The sequence below is a fragment of the Rattus norvegicus genome, chromosome 7 (genome assembly GCF_021556685.1).
Source record: "Rattus norvegicus strain SHRSP/BbbUtx chromosome 7, alternate assembly SHRSP_T2T, whole genome shotgun sequence".
Classification (NCBI taxonomy): domain Eukaryota; kingdom Metazoa; phylum Chordata; class Mammalia; order Rodentia; family Muridae; genus Rattus; species Rattus norvegicus.
In genome coordinates, this window is record NC_141540.1 from 141,906,693 (window position 1) to 141,929,000 (window position 22,308).

Consider the following 22,308-nt stretch of genomic DNA (forward strand, 5'->3'; position numbering starts at 1 on the left):
CTAGGCAAGTGCTCTACTGCTGAGCTAAATCCCCAACCCCGCCAACTTCTTTTAAAGAGAAATCTGTCCCTCATTCTACCCTCCAGTTGGCTCTGGCAGAAGTCACCAATGGGCTTATACCTCAAACCCAGGAGACCCTGGTTCTTACCTTATTTTGAATTAGACCCTGGGTGCCTGTTAGAAGCCTCTCTTGCCTGTTTCCATGATTCTGTTCTCTCCAGATTATTTTTCCACTTCTCTGAGTCTCTCTTACTGCCATGTTGCTTCTGACATTCCTGTGCTCCCTTGAGCTGTAGGAACACCTTAACCTGTGCTCCTGGCTTCTAGAGCCACATCTTCACGGCTCATGCACATGATGCCTGTCCAAGTCAGGATACCTGGTGGGGATTTCATGCCTCTCCTCCCATACACATCCTTCCTACACTAGGCACCAGGTATCCGGGTCAAGTCACCCAGGAGTCTTCTCAGGCAATCCTCTGTCTCACATCCCACACGCACCAATCTAGCCTCCTCCTCTTTAAGTTCTTGAATCCGTTTCCCCATTGGCTGTTGCTGCCTGGGATCTGCTCGTCTTCCTCTCCTGTCTAGGCTGTGACAACAGCCTCCTCTCTGGCTCCTTGTTGTCAGTGTCTTTGTGCTTCCACACTCTTCTGTATCAAGTTTTAGTTTATTTCCATTAGCAAAGTGATCCTCTTTTTTAAAAAAAAGATGTATTTTATGTGCATGGATGAGTGCTTGTATGCATGCGTGTGTAACACATGTGTGCCTGGTACCTGTTGAAGCCAGGGAAGGCATTAGAGCTCCCATAATTATATGACAAGTGGTTGTGAGCTGCCTGATGTGGTACTGGGATCCTTTGCAAGAAAAAAGTACTCTTAACCACTGAGCTGCCTTCCCAGCCCTGTTCTACACACAGAGATCTGTATGTTTGAGGAGCACTGGTCCTCCAAGAAACAACTGGTCATACCTAACTATTCAGCTGTTTCCTGCAGGGCATAGTCCCCCAAGCCTCTGCCCCAATGAGTTTGACTCTGTAGCTTGTGCCACGGTGTCCCTAAACCATTACTGTCTTCTTTCACACTTGTCTACACAAGAGAACAAGCTTCATGAAATCCAGGAACCAAGAGTTAGCCATGAGTATATGATGTGTCTGGTATACTTTGTCACTCTATAGGTGCTCATAGAGTAGATGAATGGCTGCTGCCTTCTTGGGGCTCAGCTCTATAGGTAAACTGAGGTGAGTCCTTTCCAAGTTGTCTTGGTGTCTTGTGACCAGGATTGACGCAGTAACACTGTGTGATCTAGTCCTTGGAGCTCAGGGAGGAAGGTTTTTTTTTTTTTTCCCCTAGTGAAGTGACTTCTAAGAGGTCTGAGGGATTGCATAGCAAGATGTGGACAGATCTAGCCTGTAGTTTAAAGAACTATAGTAGGGCATCTTTACCTGGGTATCCTAGACAGGGTTTACTGCTGTGAACAGACACCATGACCAAGGCAACTCTTATAAGGACAACATTTAATTATGCTGGCTTATGGGTTCAGAGGTTCAGTCCATCATCATCAAGGTAGGAACATGGCAGCATCCAGGCAGGCGTGGTGCAGGAGGAGCTGAGAGTTCTACATCTTCATCTGAAAGCTGCTAGCAAAATACTGACTTCCAGGCAGCTAGGATGAGGGTCTTAAAGCCCCCACCCACAGTGACACACCCACTCCAACAAGGCCACACCTTCTAATAGTGCCACTCTCTGGGCTAAGCACTTACAAACCATCACACAGAGGCTATGGAGAGAGGGAAGGAGGATGAGAAACAGAAAGGTTGATAAACGGTAGGAACTTACAGCTAGATCAAGAGAAGTTTCAGTGTGCCACTGCACAAGAAAGTCTAGATTAGGAGAGTTTCCGCAGATCAGAAAAGCCAGGGGAAAGGTGTCCGAAGGCTTTACTATAAAGATGTGATGTCTGAGAAGATGTTTACCCTGACCTGATCATACACAGAATATTCATATACACAAATCTCACATGACACCACGAAATACAAGCACTTTTTAATTAACTACAAGAAAGCAAGGGCACTTTGCTGAGTCTTTAGCCACAGGCAAGGAACGCCAGGAGACATTCTTGAACCGGGTCACAGGAAGGAGCAAAGGATCATGGGTATGAGCCCGGCAGTCTGCCTTCCTGAAGCTCAGGGCCTAAGAGGGAAGGTAGATAATGCCTCACCCAGGAGCTCTGAGTGAATGAGAGGCCCCACAGCCTCACAACAGGGTGTGAGAAACAGAATTCTCCCTTCTCCCCACCCCAGCAGATCTCATTCTTCATCTCCAGCTTGGTTCTTGGGAAAGCACGAAATGCTGCGGTTTTGAACAAAGTGCAAGATGGCTGTGGTTTTAACACCGATTACGGGCAAGCCTGGGCAACGTTGCACCTTCTTTAAGTCTCTGCAGCCTCGTCCGAAAGTGGGGCCCACTTGGACAGGCCTTGGCCACTCTGCAGGGTGGTAGCAAAGGCAAAAGGCAAAGCTGTGATAGCCAGAGCAGATACTCCTTTCCTTGAGACCTTCCCTGCTTTGCACACAATATCCTAACCGATCCTCCCAGTGTCCCTCTGAGATCTCCCACAAAGGAGGAGGAGCTGAGAGTTCTACATCTTCATCTGAAGGCTGCCGACAGAAGACTGGCTTCCAGGCAGCTCAGGTGAGGGTCTTAAAGCCCATGCCTATAGTGGCACACCTACTCCAACAGGGCCACACCCTCTCATAATGCCACTCCCTGGGCCCATCGGGGAACTCAGGTTCAGATGAGCTGATGGTGGGTGTGGTCATCTTGTTTTCTGTGCTCTGGTTGACCTTTCTGTTCAGAGGTAATTAGAGGCTCTCTCTGTGACCCCTGGTCTTGAGGTGGAAGTGGTAGTCAAGGCCTAAGGAAGGATAATCTCAGAAGGTCCTCAGTGTGCCCTTCCCAACTGCAGGGATGCTGACCGCACAGAATAAACTAGTCTCCCTCCAAACTCTGTGCATGTCCTCTTACGTGGGAGTCAGATCTGATGATACAACCAAGTTCTCACTACTTGAGCAGGTACACCTATTGCCTCAAACATCTGCAGAGGCAGGGGGATCAGGAGTTCAAGACCATTTTCCTGTATATGGTGAGCTCATAGCCATCCTGGGCTACATGTAACCCCATTTCAAAACAAATAAAAGGTCCAGGATGGTGGTGGCACACGCCTTTAATCCCAGCTCGAGGGAGGCAGAGGCAGGGGAATCTCTGTGAGTTCAAGGCTAGCCTGGTCTACAGAAAAGCTGTATCTTGAAAAAAACAAAAGAAAAAACAACAATAACAACAACAAAAAGCCCAAGCAAATAAAAGGGAGGCAGACAGGAAGGAAGAGGGATGGAAGGACTTGGATTTGTACTGGATCCGGGAAGGCCCTAAGTGATGATCACTGCTATTCTGACGACAGGTGATTCATATTTAACTTTCGTGAGCACTGTGTGCATAGGTGTGAAGGCGGGCTCACTCACATGGAGACCGGAGGTCAACAGCTATGCTCCTTTATTTATCTCCACCCTATCTATCTGCCTATCTGTCTGCCTATCTGTCTATCAATCATCTCGCTATTGTCTACCTATTATGATCTATCTATCTATCTATCTATCTATCTATCTATCTATCTATCTATCTATCCACCCATCCATCATCTGTCTATCCATCATCTGCCTGTCTGTCTGTCTGTCCGTCCATCCATTCGTCATCTGCCTGGGGGTAAAGGTGTGCATGTTCCAGTGCATATATAGAGCTCATAAGACAACCTGTGGGAGTCTGTTCTCTGCCTCAACTTCAATCATCAGGTTTGGTGACAAGCACCTTTACCTGCTGAGCTATTTTGCTTGGCCTACCACATTACCTTGGAGAGATCTTTGTTGAACTTGAAGTTTGGTTGGCCAGCGCCGTGAAACTCTGGGGTCTGCTTGTTCCTGCCTTCCTACTGCTAGAGCTACAGATGTGAGCTGTCCACCTGGCTTTTTTATCTGGGTGCCGGGGATCTGGATCTGGGTCCATGTGGTAACACAGTGGGCATTTTACCAACTGAGCCTTCTCCCCAGTCTTGGATGGGGAGACACAGACAGGGAAAGAAGACTGCCGTGTGAAGATGGATTAGAATTACTGCTGGAAGCTGAAGAGTTACCAAGGATTCTGGTACCAAAAGCTCAAAGGGGAGGAGTCATTCCTGAAGAGTTTGATGGAACGTGGCTTTGGGTTTCTAAGCTTCAGAATAGACGGAGAATAAATTTGTTTTTTAAAGCCAACTTTGGTCCAGTGGCCTCAGAACTGTTGGACCACAGCTGGGGACCTAAGGGAGGATGGATACAGCATATTTGGGTAGACCAGTTAGACTTGGGGAAGTAGGCTACTTTTTGGTGGGGGTGATTTGAGTTTTAAAGAATAAAAAGGGTGGTGTTTACTCACCCAGCTACTGGCTAAGCACTTTCTACTATGTGTTGTACCTGGGGAATGAGAGCCTTGGTCCTGTTTTCCTTGGGTTCTCTGTGTTGAAGACAATTATAATGTAGGGTGAGAATTACATGTCAGAACAGCGCCCCCTCCCTTTTTGTTGTTGTTGTTGTTGTTGGTTGGTTGGTTGGTTTTTTTGAGACAGGGTTTCTCTGAGTAATCCTGGCCCAGAACTCAAGAGATCTGCCTGCCTCTCCTCCCTCTTTCTTCACAGTCTGCTCTATCCCTTGGTCTCAGACATGAAGCTATACCTTTGAAAGGCTAACATGTTGCCTGTGTTTTCCTAGTTGGTTATCAGAAGCAGAATACAGATCCCAAAGTCTCTTTTGAGCTCTTCAGAAAGATACAGGACCATTTGACTTTTATAAGCACTTCCTACTAAATTTGAAAGTAATGTTTAGGGCTAGAGAGATGGCTCAGTGGTTAAGAGCACTGTCTGCTCTTCCAGAGGTCCTGAGTTCAATTCCCAGCAACCACATGGTGGCTCACAACCATCTGTAAAGAGATCTGATGCCCTTGTCTGTACCTTGTGTGTATCTGAAGACAGTTACAGTGGACTTATATATAATAAATGAATAAATCTTAAAAAAGAAAGAAAGAAAGTAATGTTTATCTGGAAAGCACTTAGAAATTACTGGAATATTTAAAGGAAAAAATAAAAAATTATTTTGGCTTGCCACTGTGGCACACACCTTTAGACCCAGCACTTATGAAGCAGAAACAGGCAGTTCCCAGTGAGTTTGAGGCCAGCCTGGGCTACATAATAAGACTCTTGTCTCAAACAAAAACAAAAACAAACAGAAAACCCTAGTAGTAATATTGAGTAATATTGTTCCCCTTTCTCCTACGCATACATGCATACACATCATCCACAAAAAAAATTTAATATTGTAAAGGTTGGTGTTTGCATTTCCATTTAACATGGAATAACATTTCCTCCTCGCGCCATTAGTTTTTGTAAACCGATTTTTAATCACTAGTGCTCCTTCACATGAGTGAGCCACAGTTTATCTAAGCTTCTATGATTGCTTCTCTAGTTTCCAGCTTTTTCCAATGATAAATAAGCAAGGGAACATTTTGCGTAAATATTTAGCCTCATTATTTCCTGAAGACAGACAGGAGGAAATGCCGGGCAAATGCAATGCGTTTTGTGAGGCTGTCTGATAGGTGCTGTCACATTGTTTACCAAAATGGTTCTACCTGGCCAGCACCCTTACCAAGGCTGTCAGCGGTGCCAGCCTAGTTACATTTCGAAAACACAGACGCTCGCACAGGTAGTTGGGTCCAGCGGACTGCAGGGGTGGAGACTCGTGGGGACGCCGGCTAGGAGACCCTGGAGGCGAACCCAGTGGGACTCAACCGACTGGAGGGTCGCGGCTGGGGAAGAAGGGCGGGCGCCGGCGCCACCACTTCGCGGAGGGAGGAGGGAGGCGGTCGGTCGGCGGACCCGGCCTCCCCGGCTCTCGGCTCAGCTCCGCACCGGCGCGCGAGGTTGGCCTAGGCGAGAGCCTCCGCCCCTTTAACAGGGACCCTCCCCTTTAAGGCGGGCGCACGCGCGCACCCGGCCCCGCCCTTCGGGGGCGCGCGCGGCGGTGGCCTCACCGGCTCCCGGGAGCTCACGTGCCGGCGCGGAGCGAAGGAGCGGGGCACGCGCGAGCGGGCGGGAGGAGGGAGGGAGGGAGGGAGGGAGGGAGGGAGGCGCCGGGGGCGCGCGCGCGCGCTGGGCGCTGCTGGGCTGCGGCGGCGGTTACTATGGCGGAGTCGGCCGGAGCCTCCTCCTTCTTCCCCCTTGTTGTCCTCCTGCTCGCCGGCAGTGGCGGGTCCGGGCCCCGGGGGATCCAGGGTGAGTCCGGGGCGGGGGGGTGGGCAGCGCGGGATGCAGAGGGCCAGGCGAGGCCTCGCGCTCGCCGTGGGGCTCGGGCGCGCCCCCTCCCCAGCCGCGCAACATGGCCGGGCGGGGGGCGCGGAGGGCTGGGGTGGCCGTGGGTCAGCCTTGGGGACCCGCGCGCTCTAACAGGCGGAGCCCGACCGGGGCGCCTAGGGGGGTCGCGCCTCCTGCACCCTCCGCTCGCTCCGCTCCCAGCCCAGGCTTCCTCGAGATGTGGAGGTCCCTGGCTCCTCCTGCCCTTCAGCACGTCCGTGCGAGGGGGGTTATTCCCTGCCAGCAGATGCTCCTGGGGGCGCCTTTTCTCCCGCCAAGATTGTGGGGTTCGGCGATGGGGGCTTGTTTCTCTGATGTGTTCTGATGCCGAGAGCTTATGTGTATACCCTAGGCTAGGAGGGTAGGGGTCTCTAACCTTCCCTTCAGCTTGAGGTGCCTCTACCCCCCCCTCCCCTGCCACCCTGATGATCTAGCCACCGGAGTCACATTCCCCCCTTCCTTCGCTCAGTCCCTTGGGTTCTGCAGGGCACCCCCCCCTCCCACCCACCTCGGAATTCCATGCCTAGAGACGATGTTTGGAGGATATGGGGCGAGCAGGCCCCAAAACCTTTTTGAAGATTGGCCTCAGAACCGCTCCAACCCTGTGAAACCTAGTTCCCCAACTGTTAATCTGAATCTAGGTGTATTTGTATTTGCTTTCCTCCCCACCTCCCCCACCCCGCCCCAGGAGGCCCATTCAGTTAATCACCCTGAGGATGCTTTCCAGGTGAAATCCTGGAACACGCCTCCAACCCCCCCACCCCCCACCCCAATTATTTAAAGACCCCACGATCGGACCGTCTCCTTGGCCCTTGGTCAGTACTTTTGCCTTGGCACACAGTCCCTCCTCCCAGCACCCACCCTCCACACACACCCCTTACCTTCCAACCCTAAGGGCCTTGGGCTGGCCAGGCCCACCCCCACCTTTCCCACTACAGAGGTGGTGGAGACGTTTCTGTGGGACACTACATTGGCTGTGTTGTTTATGAGGCTTTTGAGGCCGGGAGGAGCGCATGAAACCCTAAAATATTTGGTTTGGTAGTATTCTCAAATGTGCTCTGGCTTCGGGGTTGCGGAGGAAGGTTATATCTGGCAGTAGCATCGGAGTGGTTATTGACCCGCAGATGGATATGGCGAGACAATTAGGACTGTATTTGCTGCTCCCATTGTACAAAGCCTGCTTTGGCTTCTCAGCCGCCCCCAACCTTCCAGCAGTGGAAGTTCAAGTGTGCGTGTGTGTCTGTGTCTGTCTGTCTGTCTGTCTGTCAGTCTGTGGCTCCTACACACACACACACACACACACACACACACACACACACACACACGATGCTCAGGTAGGTCTTGGTTTAGTAAAGCAGACCCCTCCGTAGAAGACACCATGATACTTTGGAGTCTCAAAAACAAGTTATTATCCTCTGCTTTGATGTGTTCTCCCACAGTGGTGGAGCTTGTGTGGCGGCAGCGGGGTCTTTGTTCACTGGCTAGTGCTTCTGTTAGGCAACTGTGCCGGTCCCCCCACCCCACCCCACCCCCCCGAGTTGCCGCTCTGTCACAGGTAACTGAGCGTCGGAGGCTTGGTAACCCCGGAAGGCTGACGAACAACCTTACATTCGTGGGGAGAGAATGATTTTCAGACTGGGAATGTTCCCCTGGGGCTTACGGGCCATGTTTTGGGATCTGTGACAGTGCCGTTTCCCTAGTAGGGTGGTAAAAATAAGGACATTCCGTCTTCAGGTTTGTCGGGTTCTGTGTATAAATAAATCTTGAGTCCCTCCAGTGAAATTCATATCCTGCCTCTTAACATCTCCCAGATTCTGAAACAGTCAGTTCCCTACTGATTTGGTGTTATCTGTCTGCGGGCTTCTCTTGTTGCCAACATAGTTAAGAATGCTTAATTGGTAATCCAACTAGTTCTGAACGTGGTAGAATTTGGCTTGTTGTTGTTCTTGTATCCTCCCTGAAGTGGATGTTTGTTGGGGTGACAGTGGGTGGGCACAACGGGGAGTTGGTTCTTTTTTTGGTAAATGGGAAATTTGGTTGTGTCCAGCAAACATTCTCAAAGGCCTTCAAACTTCTTGGCCAGACACTGCAGTTTTTTCCGGGATACATCTAGTTGCCAATAGTGCGTGCTACAGAGACCACTGTTGCAAAAGGCTTAAAGTAAAACGTCACTTCTGGGAAAGTAGAGGCCGGGATAACAAGAAGTTGATTTTTTTCCCCTCCCCTGCGTTTCCTCTACAGAGTTTGTCTGTGGGCTGGAGAAGTGACAGACCAAGGCAGTTCTCAGGGCTGGCGTGCGGACACCATGTGAGGGCAGCAAGAGATAGGTGTCTACCAACTGATCAAAACTGGCCTTAGTAAAAAGCCAGCAGCAGGGGTTGGGGATTTAGCTCAATGGTAGAGTGCTTGCCTAGCAAGCGCAAGGCCCTGGGTTCGGTCCCCAGCTCCAAAAAAAAAAAAAAAAAGGAAAAACCAGCAGCAAGGAGGATGGCTTTCACCCTGTAAACAGTGTCCACTGGGTAGATGATATGTTTTAAGACCAGTCTTAGGAATTTTCACTAGTATTGTGAAATGTAAAATTAAGTTAGTAGCAGGAGAACATGACATTCGTGTTTTAAAGACAACAGCAGCAAGAGAGGCACCAGAGCTTCTGATAGGAACGTTTTGCACTTCTGTGAACAGCCCAGAGATGTAACCCCAGTCGGAGCCTTTAGCTTCTGACTGGGCATGGACTTGAAGTGCGGGGGAGAGGACTCCTGTGGAGGGGCGGGGAGCCTCTGATTAGTTTGTTCAAACAGCTCCTGGAGCAGATGTGATAAACCACATGGAAATGGCTACTCTGGTTAAAGGTTAGAGCCAGACAGAGGGAGGAGGCCTCTGCTCAGGGAACTTTGTTTTATACAGGTTGTCCTTGAGCAAGTAACTTAACCTGTTACTGCCTCGACTTTCCCTCTGGAAAAGAGAAAACACCATGTCGTTCTGATTGGGACATTTGTGAGGCTGCTGTACTGATAGGCAGTTGGCACGGAGGTATTTTTAGACACGGTTTCTGAGTTCACTGAATAAGCAATGCTGGGTTACTTTTTATCTTATGGGGCAGAACAACATAGTTTGATTGATAGACACACCACATGTCGGCGTGGCTCATTTCTGATTTTGCTTTTTGGTAGCCAGGGTTCCGGTTTCCTCAGGTTAATTCTTGCCCTTGGCTGGCTCTTTCCTCCCGGACCAGCAGCGTACCTGATCTCATGGAAGGCAGGCAGGCTTCAGGGAGTGACCTGCTTAGGCTTTATTGGTTGGTAATGTTATGCAACTCTGGGTGTGTTTATGGTACTATGTAAATGTTACATAAGAACATGGAAGCCAAGAGGTAGAGGTGGCCAGAGCGTGGCTGTGAACACAGGGAGGTTAGACCGGAGACCCCGTCCAGAAAGCCCTTGGGAGTCCGCAGGCGGGGGGAAGAAGCTGCACCCACTGTATTTGCCTCTAGAATCCCTTTCGGGTGATTGTGCCGTTCAGGGGACTACGGTGTTATAAATAGGCTTATTCTCCACCGGTGAGCTAATTGCAACCTTGCTACCATGTAAGAATCCGTAAAGAGGAGCCGGGAGAGGAGGGACACGTTGCTTCCAGTGTGTCCTATTGAGGCTGCGTGTTGCATGTGGGACCCTGAGTTGAGCTGCATGCAGTCTGTTCTCATGAGTACAGGGTGCCGTGCAGAAATGGAATTCTCAGCTCGGGGCACTTTAGACTCAACTTATTTATTTTTTGAAAGTTAAATTAGGATACTGGTATGGCTGTTGTGTTTTAGTTTTGAAATCTTTGTTGCTGAAGTTCAGCTTGGGACAGCAGTCAACCCTAAGTCTGGGGTCCTCCCTCTTTGTACTGGGTTCTTATGTTGCTGTTATGCGCTGTTATAAAATGGCATCATATCATTTTCCTCTGTATTTACAAGGAGATCCTCCTCCTGCTCCTCAAGCTCACAGTGCTGGTCGAGCCGCAGGCACTCTCAGCCCTCGGTCCCACCTAGACTAAGGCATTCGCAGCCTTCGAGTATCTTCTCTTGGGCCAGTCTAACTGGCGTCTCCCTCAGCTCACCCCACGGTGAGCTGGGTTTGAATACCTGCCCTCTGTTTCTGCTCATCTCAGTGTTTCTGCCCTGTGTGTGGCTTACCCTGGACTCCAGAGACACCATCTCCACTCTTGTCTGCTGCGTTCCTGTTGGCTTCCATCAGGTTAAGTGGGGCAGACAGCACTGGTGGTCCTGCAGAGCAGCCTCCTTCCCCTGCTGTAGAGACACCAGAGTTTGATTTAGTGATGAAGTTTCCACCCCAGCAGATCCTGCCCATGCTGCAGGTCTGAGATCAGGCCGTGTGGCCATGTTTTCTCATTCCCTTCTCTTCTATCAGACTCAGATCCTTTGGGCTTAACATAATGGGGGTAACAAGTGTCACATGGCCTCTAATGTCTACATAGTTACATATAGGAGATGTCTTTATTCATTCAGTTGGGTATGTGCCTAGAACAGCTTCTGGCATGAGGACATAACACCGAAGAAGAAGAACAAAAGTTCCCAAACCCTGCTGTTGTGGAACTTAAAATCACAGTGGCTTAAACTAAGCATAAGTATACACAGTTCCCAGCTGAGGCTCCGAGGAGGTGGGCTAGTGTGTGTCCAGAACCGCCATCCGTCCTCTGCTTTAGCTTGTTCCCAGTAGAACCTCGGAGATAGACACTGCTGACCCGTAGGAACTATTGCTCCTCTAGGAAGCACAGGGCTAGGTCTGCAAGCCTCTGACCAGAGCTTTCATCTGATGATCAATAGATACCCTGTTTCTGTGCAAGACTCCAATCAGAGGTTTCATCAGATGATCAATAGATACCCTGTCTCTGTATGAAGACGCCATTTAATACCTATTGTTGGTTCACACCACGAAACTCAAGCACAAACAGTACTGTAACTCCTGTCTGAATCAAGCTTACCAAACACACCGCTCTCCCCACGGCACAGCACTGTCTTCTTGTGCTTGGGAACTCCAGACTCCACTTCAGCACTGTGCCTGGAGACCGTTTTACATAGCAAAATCATCAACAGAAAGTATGGCACCGACCGGCACTGACTGGCACTGACCGGCAAGAGGACATGCGCTACGGTATGAGAGCCCACATGGGAAAGCGGCATCACCGCGGGCCACCTCCAGTGGGAGCGTGCGGATTGAGCTGCCTGGGTCTTCCTGTTGGGCCCTGTCTTCGAATGGCCAGAAAGGCTTGCAAGGCGAGCGTTGTGTTTTGGGGTTCAGATGACTTTTAGCAAGCAGGCAAGCTCATTTGCGTGCAATCTGAGTAGTGGAGATCTATTTTAGAAGTTAAATGTCCTAGAGATGTATTACATATATAGAATTTTAAGGATTCCGTGTGTGTGTGTGTGTGTGTGTGTGTGTGTGTGTGTGTGTGTGTGGTGTGTACATGTATGAGCAGGCAAACTTGCTCATGCCTTTGTGGAAGCCAAGGATTGATGTCAAGCGTTTTCCCCAGTCATTGTCTACCATACTTTTGGAGACAGAGTCTGATGGGTATACTAGGTAGCCAGCAAGCCCACGGGACCTGGCTGTTGCCCCCACCACATCTTTCCCAGTCCGTGGGTTACAGATGTGTGCCTCCACAGCTGTCTTGTGTGCGGGTGCTGGGGTCTGACCTCCGTTTCTCATGTTCACACAGGGAGCAGTTGGACTATCTCCCTAGTCCGTTAGGGCCCCGGTGCCACTGCATCTGAACATTATGTTGGTTTTTGGCAATGCTGGGCACGGAACCCCAGAACTGCAATGCACACACTTAGGAGTCCCTAAGACAACACATACACGTGTTGGGTAGGTTTTGGTGATCCACAGATGCCTTAGCACACAGTTCGTGAGCACTTTCCATACACTGGGCATTAGCATGGCTACTAGGGATATAACTGCCTTTCTCCAGAATGCCCGCCTTCTGCCAAAAGAGATGTGTGACAGACAGCGTATAAGAGGCTTGTGCTTCCAGTAGCCACCCTCTGTTTCCCATGCAGAGCCCTGGGACCTGACGCCTACCCGCCTGTACCCATTACATGGTCTAACAGGGTGCAGTTGGCCCTGCATCCGCCTAGGGATCTGACAGACCGGCCTCAGTTGGTTGAGGCTTAGGTGAGTGGTTTGGTATAATCAAACTTGTCCTTTAAAGCCTAGTCCCAGTCCGTTACAGAAAGGAAGTCAGAGATGCTCCAACTGGCTTGGAAGCAAGTGAGCGTCCATCCCAACAGGCACGTGGCAGACAGGAGGAGCTGAGAGTGGTCCTCATCTGACAGGAGGAGTAAGACGGTGCTTGGGTCCTGGTAGTTGCCAGGCAGTGGATTTTGCAAACAGCCATTAAACTTAGAAGGGGCCTCACCTTAGAGGAGTAGCCGACCTTAGCTGGCTCCAGTCTTGCTGTGCGGACTTAAGACCTGTAGAAACTGAGTAAAGAGTAAAGTGCATGCGTGTGCGGCGATCAGATGGCAGTGGGCAGGCACTCAGCACCCCGCCGCTAGGTCTTACATGCGAAAGTCCTTTTAGCGACGTGGTGGCCTGGACTTGTACTCCTTGTAGCCAGGAGGCTGATGCTGGAGGATCATCTTGAGTTCAAGGTTGGAAGTTACATGGAGGAAACAGGAATTGTGTACTTTACAGATTAGTTTGGGTTGAATTGAGCTGAGGAGTTTCTAAGAATTTGTGGAGGAGCCCCTTTGTCCCAGATCCTCGGGCATTGATTTTCGTGGTGTGTGTGTTTGTGTGTTGCATGTAACACTCAGAGACATAAGACTAAATCAGTCGGTTGTTTCTGAGGCCCAGGCCTGAGGTGAGGGATATCCTTGGCCTTCAGCAGTTTACAGGCAAACTGACTTGGCTTCTGCCTGTTGGAATTCCAGTGGAACTGCAGGAGCTCAAACCTCCTCATTCACGGGTGATGGTGGCAGTAAAAGCCACCAATAAAAGTATAATCTACTGAAGTGCAGCGTCCTCAGCACTGTGCCTTGGCCTTTGAGACCTCCTTGATTCTCAGCCTCAGCACTGAGGGCGTAGGGAGCTTAGCCGTGGCCAGCGCCTGGGGCTCTAAGTGCTGGGATCTGCTGGGATCTGCTGGCCTTGTAACCCTGTAGTCCCCTCAGTCTCCTTCCCCTGCAGGGTTTTACTGTAGATGTGCATCCTCTCTGTCCCCTGTCCTGCGCCCACTGCTTCCCTGTATTTCCAGGGTCAGCTCTAGGCCCCTGAGTTTGCATGGTCAGTCTTATGTGGTCCTGCTCTTGGGCTTCCTGCTGCCCTTGTCTGGCCTTTCAGTGTGGGCCTAGGGCTCCTTGTGTTTTCCATGGCCCCATGCCTTCCCTGTTCTTTCTGGTAAGCTTCCTCTCTCCTCTCCTCCTCACTGGATACAGTGTCCCGGGGGATTTCACACTTCTGTGTTTCCCCTTTACGTTGCTTAATCAGTTCTTCCTGCCTTCGGACAAATCCTTCAGCTGGGCATAGAACTGTGTGTATTTTGAGTGCTTAATACATTTGTTTAATTGAATTCATTTTTCCATCTTCTTGGCAAAATCATAGGCAAATAATTCCAATTCTGTCTTACTGTGAAAAACATATATATATATATATGTATATGTATATGTATATGTATATGTATATGTATATATAAATGCATGGGTGTTTTGACTGCATGTATGTATGTATACGTACTGCACGTGTGTTAGAGACCAGAAGAGGTCATTGATCCCCTGGAACGGAAGTAACAGATGGTTGTGAGCTGCCATGTGGGTGCTGGGAAGCAAATGCAGGTCCTCCTGTGCTGAGCAGCCAGGGCCCCTCTGCCGAGCCGTCTCTCCAGCCCTATGCTATGTTTTGTTTTGTTCTTTAAAATCCCGGTCATTCAGCAATGCTATGGATTATTTGAGTGACTTAGACATAATCTCTCTTTGGTTTCTGTGTGAGCTACTACACATCCATTTTACTGCAGCCAAATGAGCTGTCTCAGCTCTGTAAGTCTCTGTCGTGGCTGATCTGTTTGTTTGTTTCTCCTTCATTACTTGAGTTTCCGGAGATGGTCATCCCTGCCGCTTCTCTCCCACACAAGTGTGAGGGTCACTGTTGTCTGCTGACAGTGTAGTACCTGGTTAGGAAGAGAAAGAAGACTGTGATAGACTCCCCTGCAATAGTGAACCAGAAGTGTGTCTACGTACATGCAGCCAGAACAAGCAAACAGCCAGTTCTGTGTTTGTTATAAACTAAGTTAAAGAGAGTAAACGGAATTCCTGAAGGTTTCAGTATGAAAGCTGAGCCTGTGTGTTAGGCCTCCCAGCTTTCGCACACTCCTTCCAGGTGATGCCTGCTTAGCTGTCCTGGGCTCTCTCCTGGACGGGGTGGGGATGTAGGGGAGTGAGGGGGGTTGTGGGGGAGTGAGGTGGGGGTGTAGGGGAGTGAGGGGGGCCTCCTGTGATGTTGAGGTATTTACTATCAGTCATAAATTAAATTGCAGTGACAGCTCCTTAGCATAAACATCAAACATCTCTTCTGAGTGAGAACAAAGCTTTCATTCTCTACACCTCAGGCTTAAAGTTGAACTTGTTTAAACAGCTCTCTGGGGTTGGGTTTGTCTCCAAGTTGATCTCTTGGAAAGGCAGTGCACAGAATGGTGCAGTGTGGAGCTGCTTTCCAGACACCTCTCTCGGGTGCAAGCTCCATTCCAAGATCTTTTCCAGGCTTTGGAGTTAAATGCCAAGTTTATCAAACGTCTATTGTTAAGGTGGTGGGTTTGCCCACACACAGAAACTCCCTTTATTGCACCAGTTGCTCCCTGCCTGCTGCCCCACCACCCCATATGCTTCTCCACCGTGGTTTTCTGGATACCACAGTGCGCTGGGGCTGACTGTATTGTGTCTGAGCACTCAGAACTTTGTGTCTTGTTTTAAAATTCAATTTCGATGATCATGAAGATGAAATGGAACTTGGGAGAGGGCAGCTAGTGGCATGTAATTGCTTCACTGGTGCAGGTTTTTTCTACTTAGCATAGTTGGAACTTTGGGACAGTATTAGTTCCCAGTTACTGCCTTCCCACCTGTTTATCCCCTGAGCTAACCAAACATCTGTTTGCCACGGTTCAGAGTCAGCTCTGTTTTCATTGTCTAATTCAGATCTCTCTTTTTAAAGTTTTAAATGTATTTTTTTTTGTGAGGGATTAGCACACATTCCAAGGAGTGTGTGGGTAGAGCTGTCTGTATCTACGTGCGGTCGTGCCTTTCCCATGTGGGTCCGAGGAATTGAACCGTGGTCATCATGGATGGCTGGAAGTGCTTTTGAGTCAGCTGCATCATCTCACTGCCCCAACTCAAGATTCCATGAGCATTGGACAGTTGTGTAGATACTGCCTTGTTTTAACATGGATACAGCCCGGCACGGCCTAAAAGTGTATGCTACTCAGAGTTAGGCATTTGGAAGTTCAAGGCTAGCCTGGACATGTGAGAGAACAGGTTAGAAGAATAGTGCCTGTTCTCAATCCCTGTGCTCAGGCAGCACTCAGGCAGGTTCTGAGTGTCGGGCCACCTGGTCTAGAGAGCAAGTTCTGAACCAGACAGGGAGACCCGGCTCAGTGTGGGCTGGAGAGATGGCTCAGTGGTTAAGACTTGTTGTTCTTGTGGAGTGGGGTTCAATTCCCACATGACGGAGCACAACCATCTGTCACTCCAGCTGTAAGGGATCTGATGCTCTCTTGACTCCATGGCCACCAAGCACAATTGTAGTGTGTGCGCGCACGTATGCACGCACGCACATGTACACACGCACGCATGCATGCACGCATGCACGCACGCACATGTACACACGCACATGCATGCACACGCACGCACGCACATGTGCACACGCACGCACACACACGCACGCACGCACATGTACACTCGCACATGCATGCGCACATAGGTGAAACACTAATAAAATTAATAAGTGTGATATAAGTAATAACATTACAATCCAGAAGTGCATGTGACTTAACTGGGCTGAGACTTGTGTTGGTCCAGCTCAGTGTTTCTGTGTTTACCAGACCCTGTGCCAGGTAGAGAACAGAGGAAAGGTGACAGGACCCGAGTTGCCCTCCTTGTAACAGTCAGAGACTGCTGGGACTCAGGACACGGCGGAAGGCCTGGAAAAGCACCGCCTTCAGGTTTTTTCTTGTACATTAGTTTAGTCTTTGCATTTGAAGATTACATTACACAGTTTGAGTTGGGTATGTGAATTTTGGGGGTATGGTAGTTTTAAAACAAATACATATGGCAGGATTTACCTATTGTAACCATTGGAAGATGTACACTGTGACATTTAAGCCTTCTGCAAAAGTCAGTCACGGCTGTGGAATTCTCAAAAGTTGTTTAGCACTCAGATAGAAAACCTTTAATAAGAAAATTCATTAACCAGCCTCTCTCCTCAGCAGCACCTCCAACCACAAATCCATGTTCGGAGGTGTCATCTAGATGGGATCGCATGGCATGGTTCCTTTTTCTATAGTGTTTTCAGGATTCATCCATGTTGTGGCATGTGCAGTTATTTCCTTCCTACGGCTAAGTAATGATTCCATTGAATATGCTGCCTTGATCGGCATTTGGGAATTTTGTGAATTTCAGTTCTTTTCAGTATCAGGCTAGGAGCACACTTGCCGGGTTGTGGCGTAGGACTAACTCCATGGTGACTCTGTTTCTCTTACCAGGGAACGAGCACACGTTTTCTATGGTGCTATAATAACACTTGAGTTTTGATGACTTTGTGTGGGGGTAGGAAGAGTGTGTATGTGGAGTCAGTGTCCCCTAGTGCTGTGAGGGTCCCAGGAGGCAACAGGGCTAGGCCTGGTGTAAGCACCTTCCGCTGAGCCTGGGCTGTCTAATTGTTTTCTGTTTGTGAGGTGATCTTGCCCATGTAGCCCAGACTGACGTGGAATTCCATCCTCTGTTCCAGACTCCTCCTGAGTCCTGGGATACAAGGAGAGTTAATTTTTTTAGCCCACCCTGAGTTGATTTGGTGAAGAGACTTTTCCTGTAGAATATTTTCTAAGCACAACTGTTAAGAAGTATTTGATCAGAGATGTATGACTTTGTTTTGGTCTCTCAATTTCTTTGATCTATATGTCTGTCCTTCTGGGCGTTTGAGAAGTATGACTTTGTAGAGTAGAAAGTTTGAAGTTGGGAAATGTGAGTTCTCCAACTTGGTTCTTTGACTTCTACTTCCATGGTTGTCTTGGCTCGTCAGCATCCCTTATAAATGCTATGTGAATTTTATCATCAGCCTTCATGGGTGAGGGGCATTGCCACTTTGATGTGATTGACAGTGATGGCACCATGTGTGCTCATATGTGGTTTGTAATACAGGATGATTGGGACTGGAGAGATGGCTTGGAAGTTAATAGTATGCACTGCTCCTGCAGAGGTCCTGATTCTGGTTCCTAGCACCCACTTCAGGCCGCTCACAACTGCCTGTAACTCCAGCTCCAGGAGATCTGATACCCTCTGTTGGGCTCTGAGAGCACGTGCACTCATGTGCACATACCAGCACACAGATACAAGTACACATAATTAAAAATAGAGTAAATACTTTAAAAAATATGGGATAGACAGACATGGTGGCTCGCACCTTTAATCCCAGTGCTCAGGAGGCAGAAGCAGGTGAATTCTCTGTGACTTTGAGGCCAGCCTGGTCTACGAGTGAGTTGAAGGATAGCCTGAACTACATAATGAGACCCTATCCCAATAAATAAATATGTACACTGTGATGTACTTCATATATTTTATGTAGAATATGTTGGTGAACAAATTAGGTTCCCTTTTTTGTATATTACTGAATTTATTTTGAAACTTACAACATCTAAGAAACCCTGGGGAAGTGTACCTCCAGTCCTTGGGAAGTGAGGAAGTGTACCTCCGGTCCTTAGGAAGTGAGGAAGTGTACCTCCAGTCCTTTGGAAGTGAGGAAGTGTACCTCCAGTCCTTGGGAAGTGAGGAAGTGTACCTCCAGTCCTTGGGAAGTGAGGAAGTGTACCTCCAGTCCTTGGGAAGTGAGGAAGTGTACCTCCAGTCCTTGGGAAGTGAGGAAGTGTACCTCCAGTCCTTAGGAAGTGAGGAAGTGTACCTCCAGTCCTTGGGAAGTGAGGAAGTGTACCTCCAGTCCTTAGGAAGTGAGGAAGTGTACCTCCAGTCCTTAGGAAGTGAGGAAGTGTACCTCCAGTCCTTAGGAAGTGAGGAAGTGTACCTCCAGTCCTTGGGAAGTGAGGAAGTGTACCTCCAGTCCTTGGGAAGTGAGGAAGTGTACCTCCAGTCCTTGGGAAGTGAGGAAGTGTACCTCCAGTCGTTAGGAAGTGAGAAAGTGTACCTCCAGTCCTTGGGAAGTGAGGAAGTGTACCTCCAGTCCTTGGGAAGTGAGGAAGTGTACCTCCAGTCGTTAGGAAGTGAGGAAGTGTACCTCCAGTCCTTGGGAAGTGAGGAAGTGTACCTCCAGTCCTTGGGAAGTGAGGAAGTGTACCTCCAGTCGTTAGGAAGTGAGAAAGTGTACCTCCAGTCCTTGGGAAGTGAGGAAGTGTACCTCCAGTCCTTAGGAAGTGAGGAAGTGTACCTCCAGTCCTTAGGAAGTGAGGAAGTGTACCTCCAGTCCTTGGGAAGTGAGGAAGTGTACCTCCAGTCCTTAGGAAGTGAGGAAGTGTACCTCCAGTCCTTAGGAAGTGAAGAAGTGTACCTCCAGTCCTTAGGAAGTGAGGAAGTGTACCTCCAGTCCTTGGGAAGTGAGGAAGTGTACCTCCAGTCCTTGGGAAGTGAGGAAGTGTACCTCCAGTCCTTGGGAAGTGAGGAAGTGTACCTCCAGTCCTTGGGAAGTGAGGAAGTGTACCTCCAGTCCTTAGGAAGTGAGGAAGTGTACCTCCAGTCCTTGGGAAGTGAGGAAGTGTACCTCCAGTCCTTGGGAAGTGAGGAAGTGTACCTCCAGTCCTTGGGAAGTGAGGAAGTGTACCTCCAGTCCTTGGGAAGTGAGGAAGTGTACCTCCAGTCCTTGGGAAGTGAGGAAGTGTACCTCCAGTCCTTGGGAAGTGAGGAAGTGTACCTCCAGTCCTTAGGAAGTGAGGAAGTGTACCTCCAGTCCTTGGGAAGTGAGGAAGTGTACCTCCAGTCCTTGGGAAGTGAGGAAGTGTACCTCCAGTCCTTGGGAAGTGAGGAAGTGTACCTCCAGTCCTTGGGAAGTGAGGAAGTGTACCTCCAGTCCTTAGGAAGTGAGGAAGTGTACCTCCAGTCCTTGGGAAGTGAGGAAGTGTACCTCCAGTCTTTAGGAAGTAAGGAAGTGTACTTCCAGTCCTTAGGAAGTAACTGGAGAACTTACTGAGCTCCCGGGTTCAGCAGCTTTCAGTAGTGCTTGCTTTTCTCCATTACTGCTCTGTGTCTGGTGTTGTGGCTGCTGTTCTGGGAGGCACCACCATTCATCTACATGAAAATTTTAAAGGAGGAAATGGGGATTGTGCAGAGCAAAAAGTAAAACAACCCAGTCAAGGAAAAATACACTGGGACTAGTGGCATGGCCTTGCAAACCTTAGGCCCTGAATTCAGTCCCAAGTGGAAGAAAACTGAAAGTTACCCTCTGCCATACACACTCACATAATCACATGCACCACACATACACACATCATATACAAACACGTCACTCACACACATCATATATACACATCACACACACCACAATACATCACATAAAACACGTCATTCACACATATCATATACACACATCACATACCATTCACACGCACATATCTTACCCACATCACACACACATCAAATGCTTGTATACACACACACACACACACACACACACACACACACAAATACAAATAAAATTTTCTAAAGATAAAGTGCATTAAAAGACCAAACCTAGCCAAATGTTTACAGTAATAGCGTTAGTAATTTTTAGAGACTGGACGTCCTAGTGGGTAGTTCTCCAGTGTGCCTGACTAGAACTGAGAAGCTAGTGGCAAGTGGTGGCCTTGATGAGCAGCACAGGGTGGGACAGCTCACAGTATGGTGATGTCAGACTGCAAACCTGTGGGGAAGGTGGTCTGCATTGAGGCACAGCAGGAAAAATGACCTGGTGGAGCCCGGACAGCCGGACACAAGACCACTCACAAGATCTTGTCCTTATATGGACTCACCAGACTTGGAAGGATGTGATGCCGACCTCCTGGCCAGTATAATTCGGCTGGGCAAGCCACAGGATTAGACAAGACATGAATGATTGCAGACCATAATTATCAGAGCAGAAGCAAAGGAGGAACCTATTTGTAGGGATGGGCAGGATAGCTCCTGCCACTGAGCTGACTCCCTGAGTTTGATCCTGAGATCCACATGGGGAGGAAGAAGTCTGATGCCCTAAGGCTGTCCTCTCTCTTCCACATGTGCAGTGTAGCACAAATGTGCGCGCACGCTCGCACGAGCAGATGTTTGAAGAACCGTTCTTCAGCCTTAGGACTGCGAAGGACATGCATTGAATCCGGTCTTTAGTTGTGGATGGAATCTAGTGAGCTCACGGTGTGAGAGGTCTTTGCCAGACTGTGCCTGGTGGGCTGGAGGAGGACAGTGCTGAGGACACAGTGCTTGCAGTAGGGCCTGCCACAGGAAATGTCTAGAAATTATGTGTGTTGTAATTTGAACTGACACCAAGCATGGCGGAACATACCTGGAGTCCAGCAGTCACGAGGCTGAGGCAGAAGGAGTTGGAGGCTGGCCTAGGCTACATTGCAAGATCCTGTCTTGAGGAGCCGAAGACGGGGGCTGGAGAGCCGGCTCGGGTGTTAAGAGCACTTGCCATTCCTGCAGAGGACCAGGGTTCAGTTCCCAGCCTCCACATTGTGGCTCACAACCATCTACAGGTCCAGGTTCAGAAGAAGATCTGACACCTTCCGGCTTCTACAAGCACCAGGCACAACATGGTACATCCACATCCACACAGGCAAACACCTGTACAATAATAGACATAATAATCTTAAAGAACGGTCACACGTGAAGCCACCCACCTTCCTAGCACTCAGTAGACAGAGGCAGGAGGACCAGGAATTTAAGGCCAGTCTGGGTGGTGGAAGATCCTATCTCAGAGACAGAAAGGGGCAAAAAAGGGACAAAATTGAATTGGATACGAATCAGACATTCAGATCTGAGTTTATGGTGTGCATGCTAAATAGACACCACTAGGAGTCAGCAAAACCCTGAACAAGGGAAACTCCAGGATCAACAACCTGGCTCCCTCAGCAGGTGATTTCCTGAGAGTAGTAACATGGGTCTGATGAGTTTGAAGAGCTTTTGACCAAATGCACTGAAACTGGTTTTTGGTTCAGATTTGAACAAGCCAGGTCTTAGGCATCTTTGAGGATAACAGTGCTGACCTGACGCTGATGGGTGCTGGGAGGGTCCACATGGTCAGTTAACTTGAGGAAGTGAGAAAGCCCAGCAGTAACTTGTAGCTATAACTTGTAGATGATTCTCAGAACTTTGTCTGCCCCTGCCCTGCTCTTAGAATCCAGGCACAGACAGCAGATACTCGCTGGGCCATCCACTCACACTCCAGAGTATCTGGGACAGGGGTCTTTCCTCTGTCTTGAAGGACGTCAGCACTGCAGTGATAAATGGTCACTTAATTTATTTTGTGTCAGGGGAGGTTGTGCCACAGTGTTTAGAGGACAACTTTCTGGAGTCAGTCCTCTCCTGAGACGAGGTTCCAGGGATCGAACTTGGGTATCAGGCTTGGCAGCAGTCATACTTACTTAGCTAGCCTTCTCAGCAGCCCAGTGGCCACTTTTTGAGTCAAGATTTCCTGTGAGTTT

General features: G+C 49.2%; 1 protein-coding gene across 4 annotated transcripts in view; it reads left to right on the forward strand.

The window, feature by feature from the left end:
* The first annotated feature begins 6,221 nt into the window (after positions 1-6,221).
* Acvr1b (activin A receptor type 1B) overlaps positions 6,222-22,308 on the forward strand; it is a 43,701-nt gene continuing 27,614 nt past the window's right edge. For 3 of the 4 annotated variants that reach the window (XR_015623857.1, XR_015623856.1, XM_087556023.1), the window contains exon 1: positions 6,222-6,351. Coding sequence is in view for 1 of the 4 variants with exons in the window: in NM_199230.2 (NP_954700.1) it covers positions 6,261-6,351 (91 nt within the window). In the remaining 3 variants the exon portion in view is untranslated. 4 annotated transcript variants of the gene reach the window in all.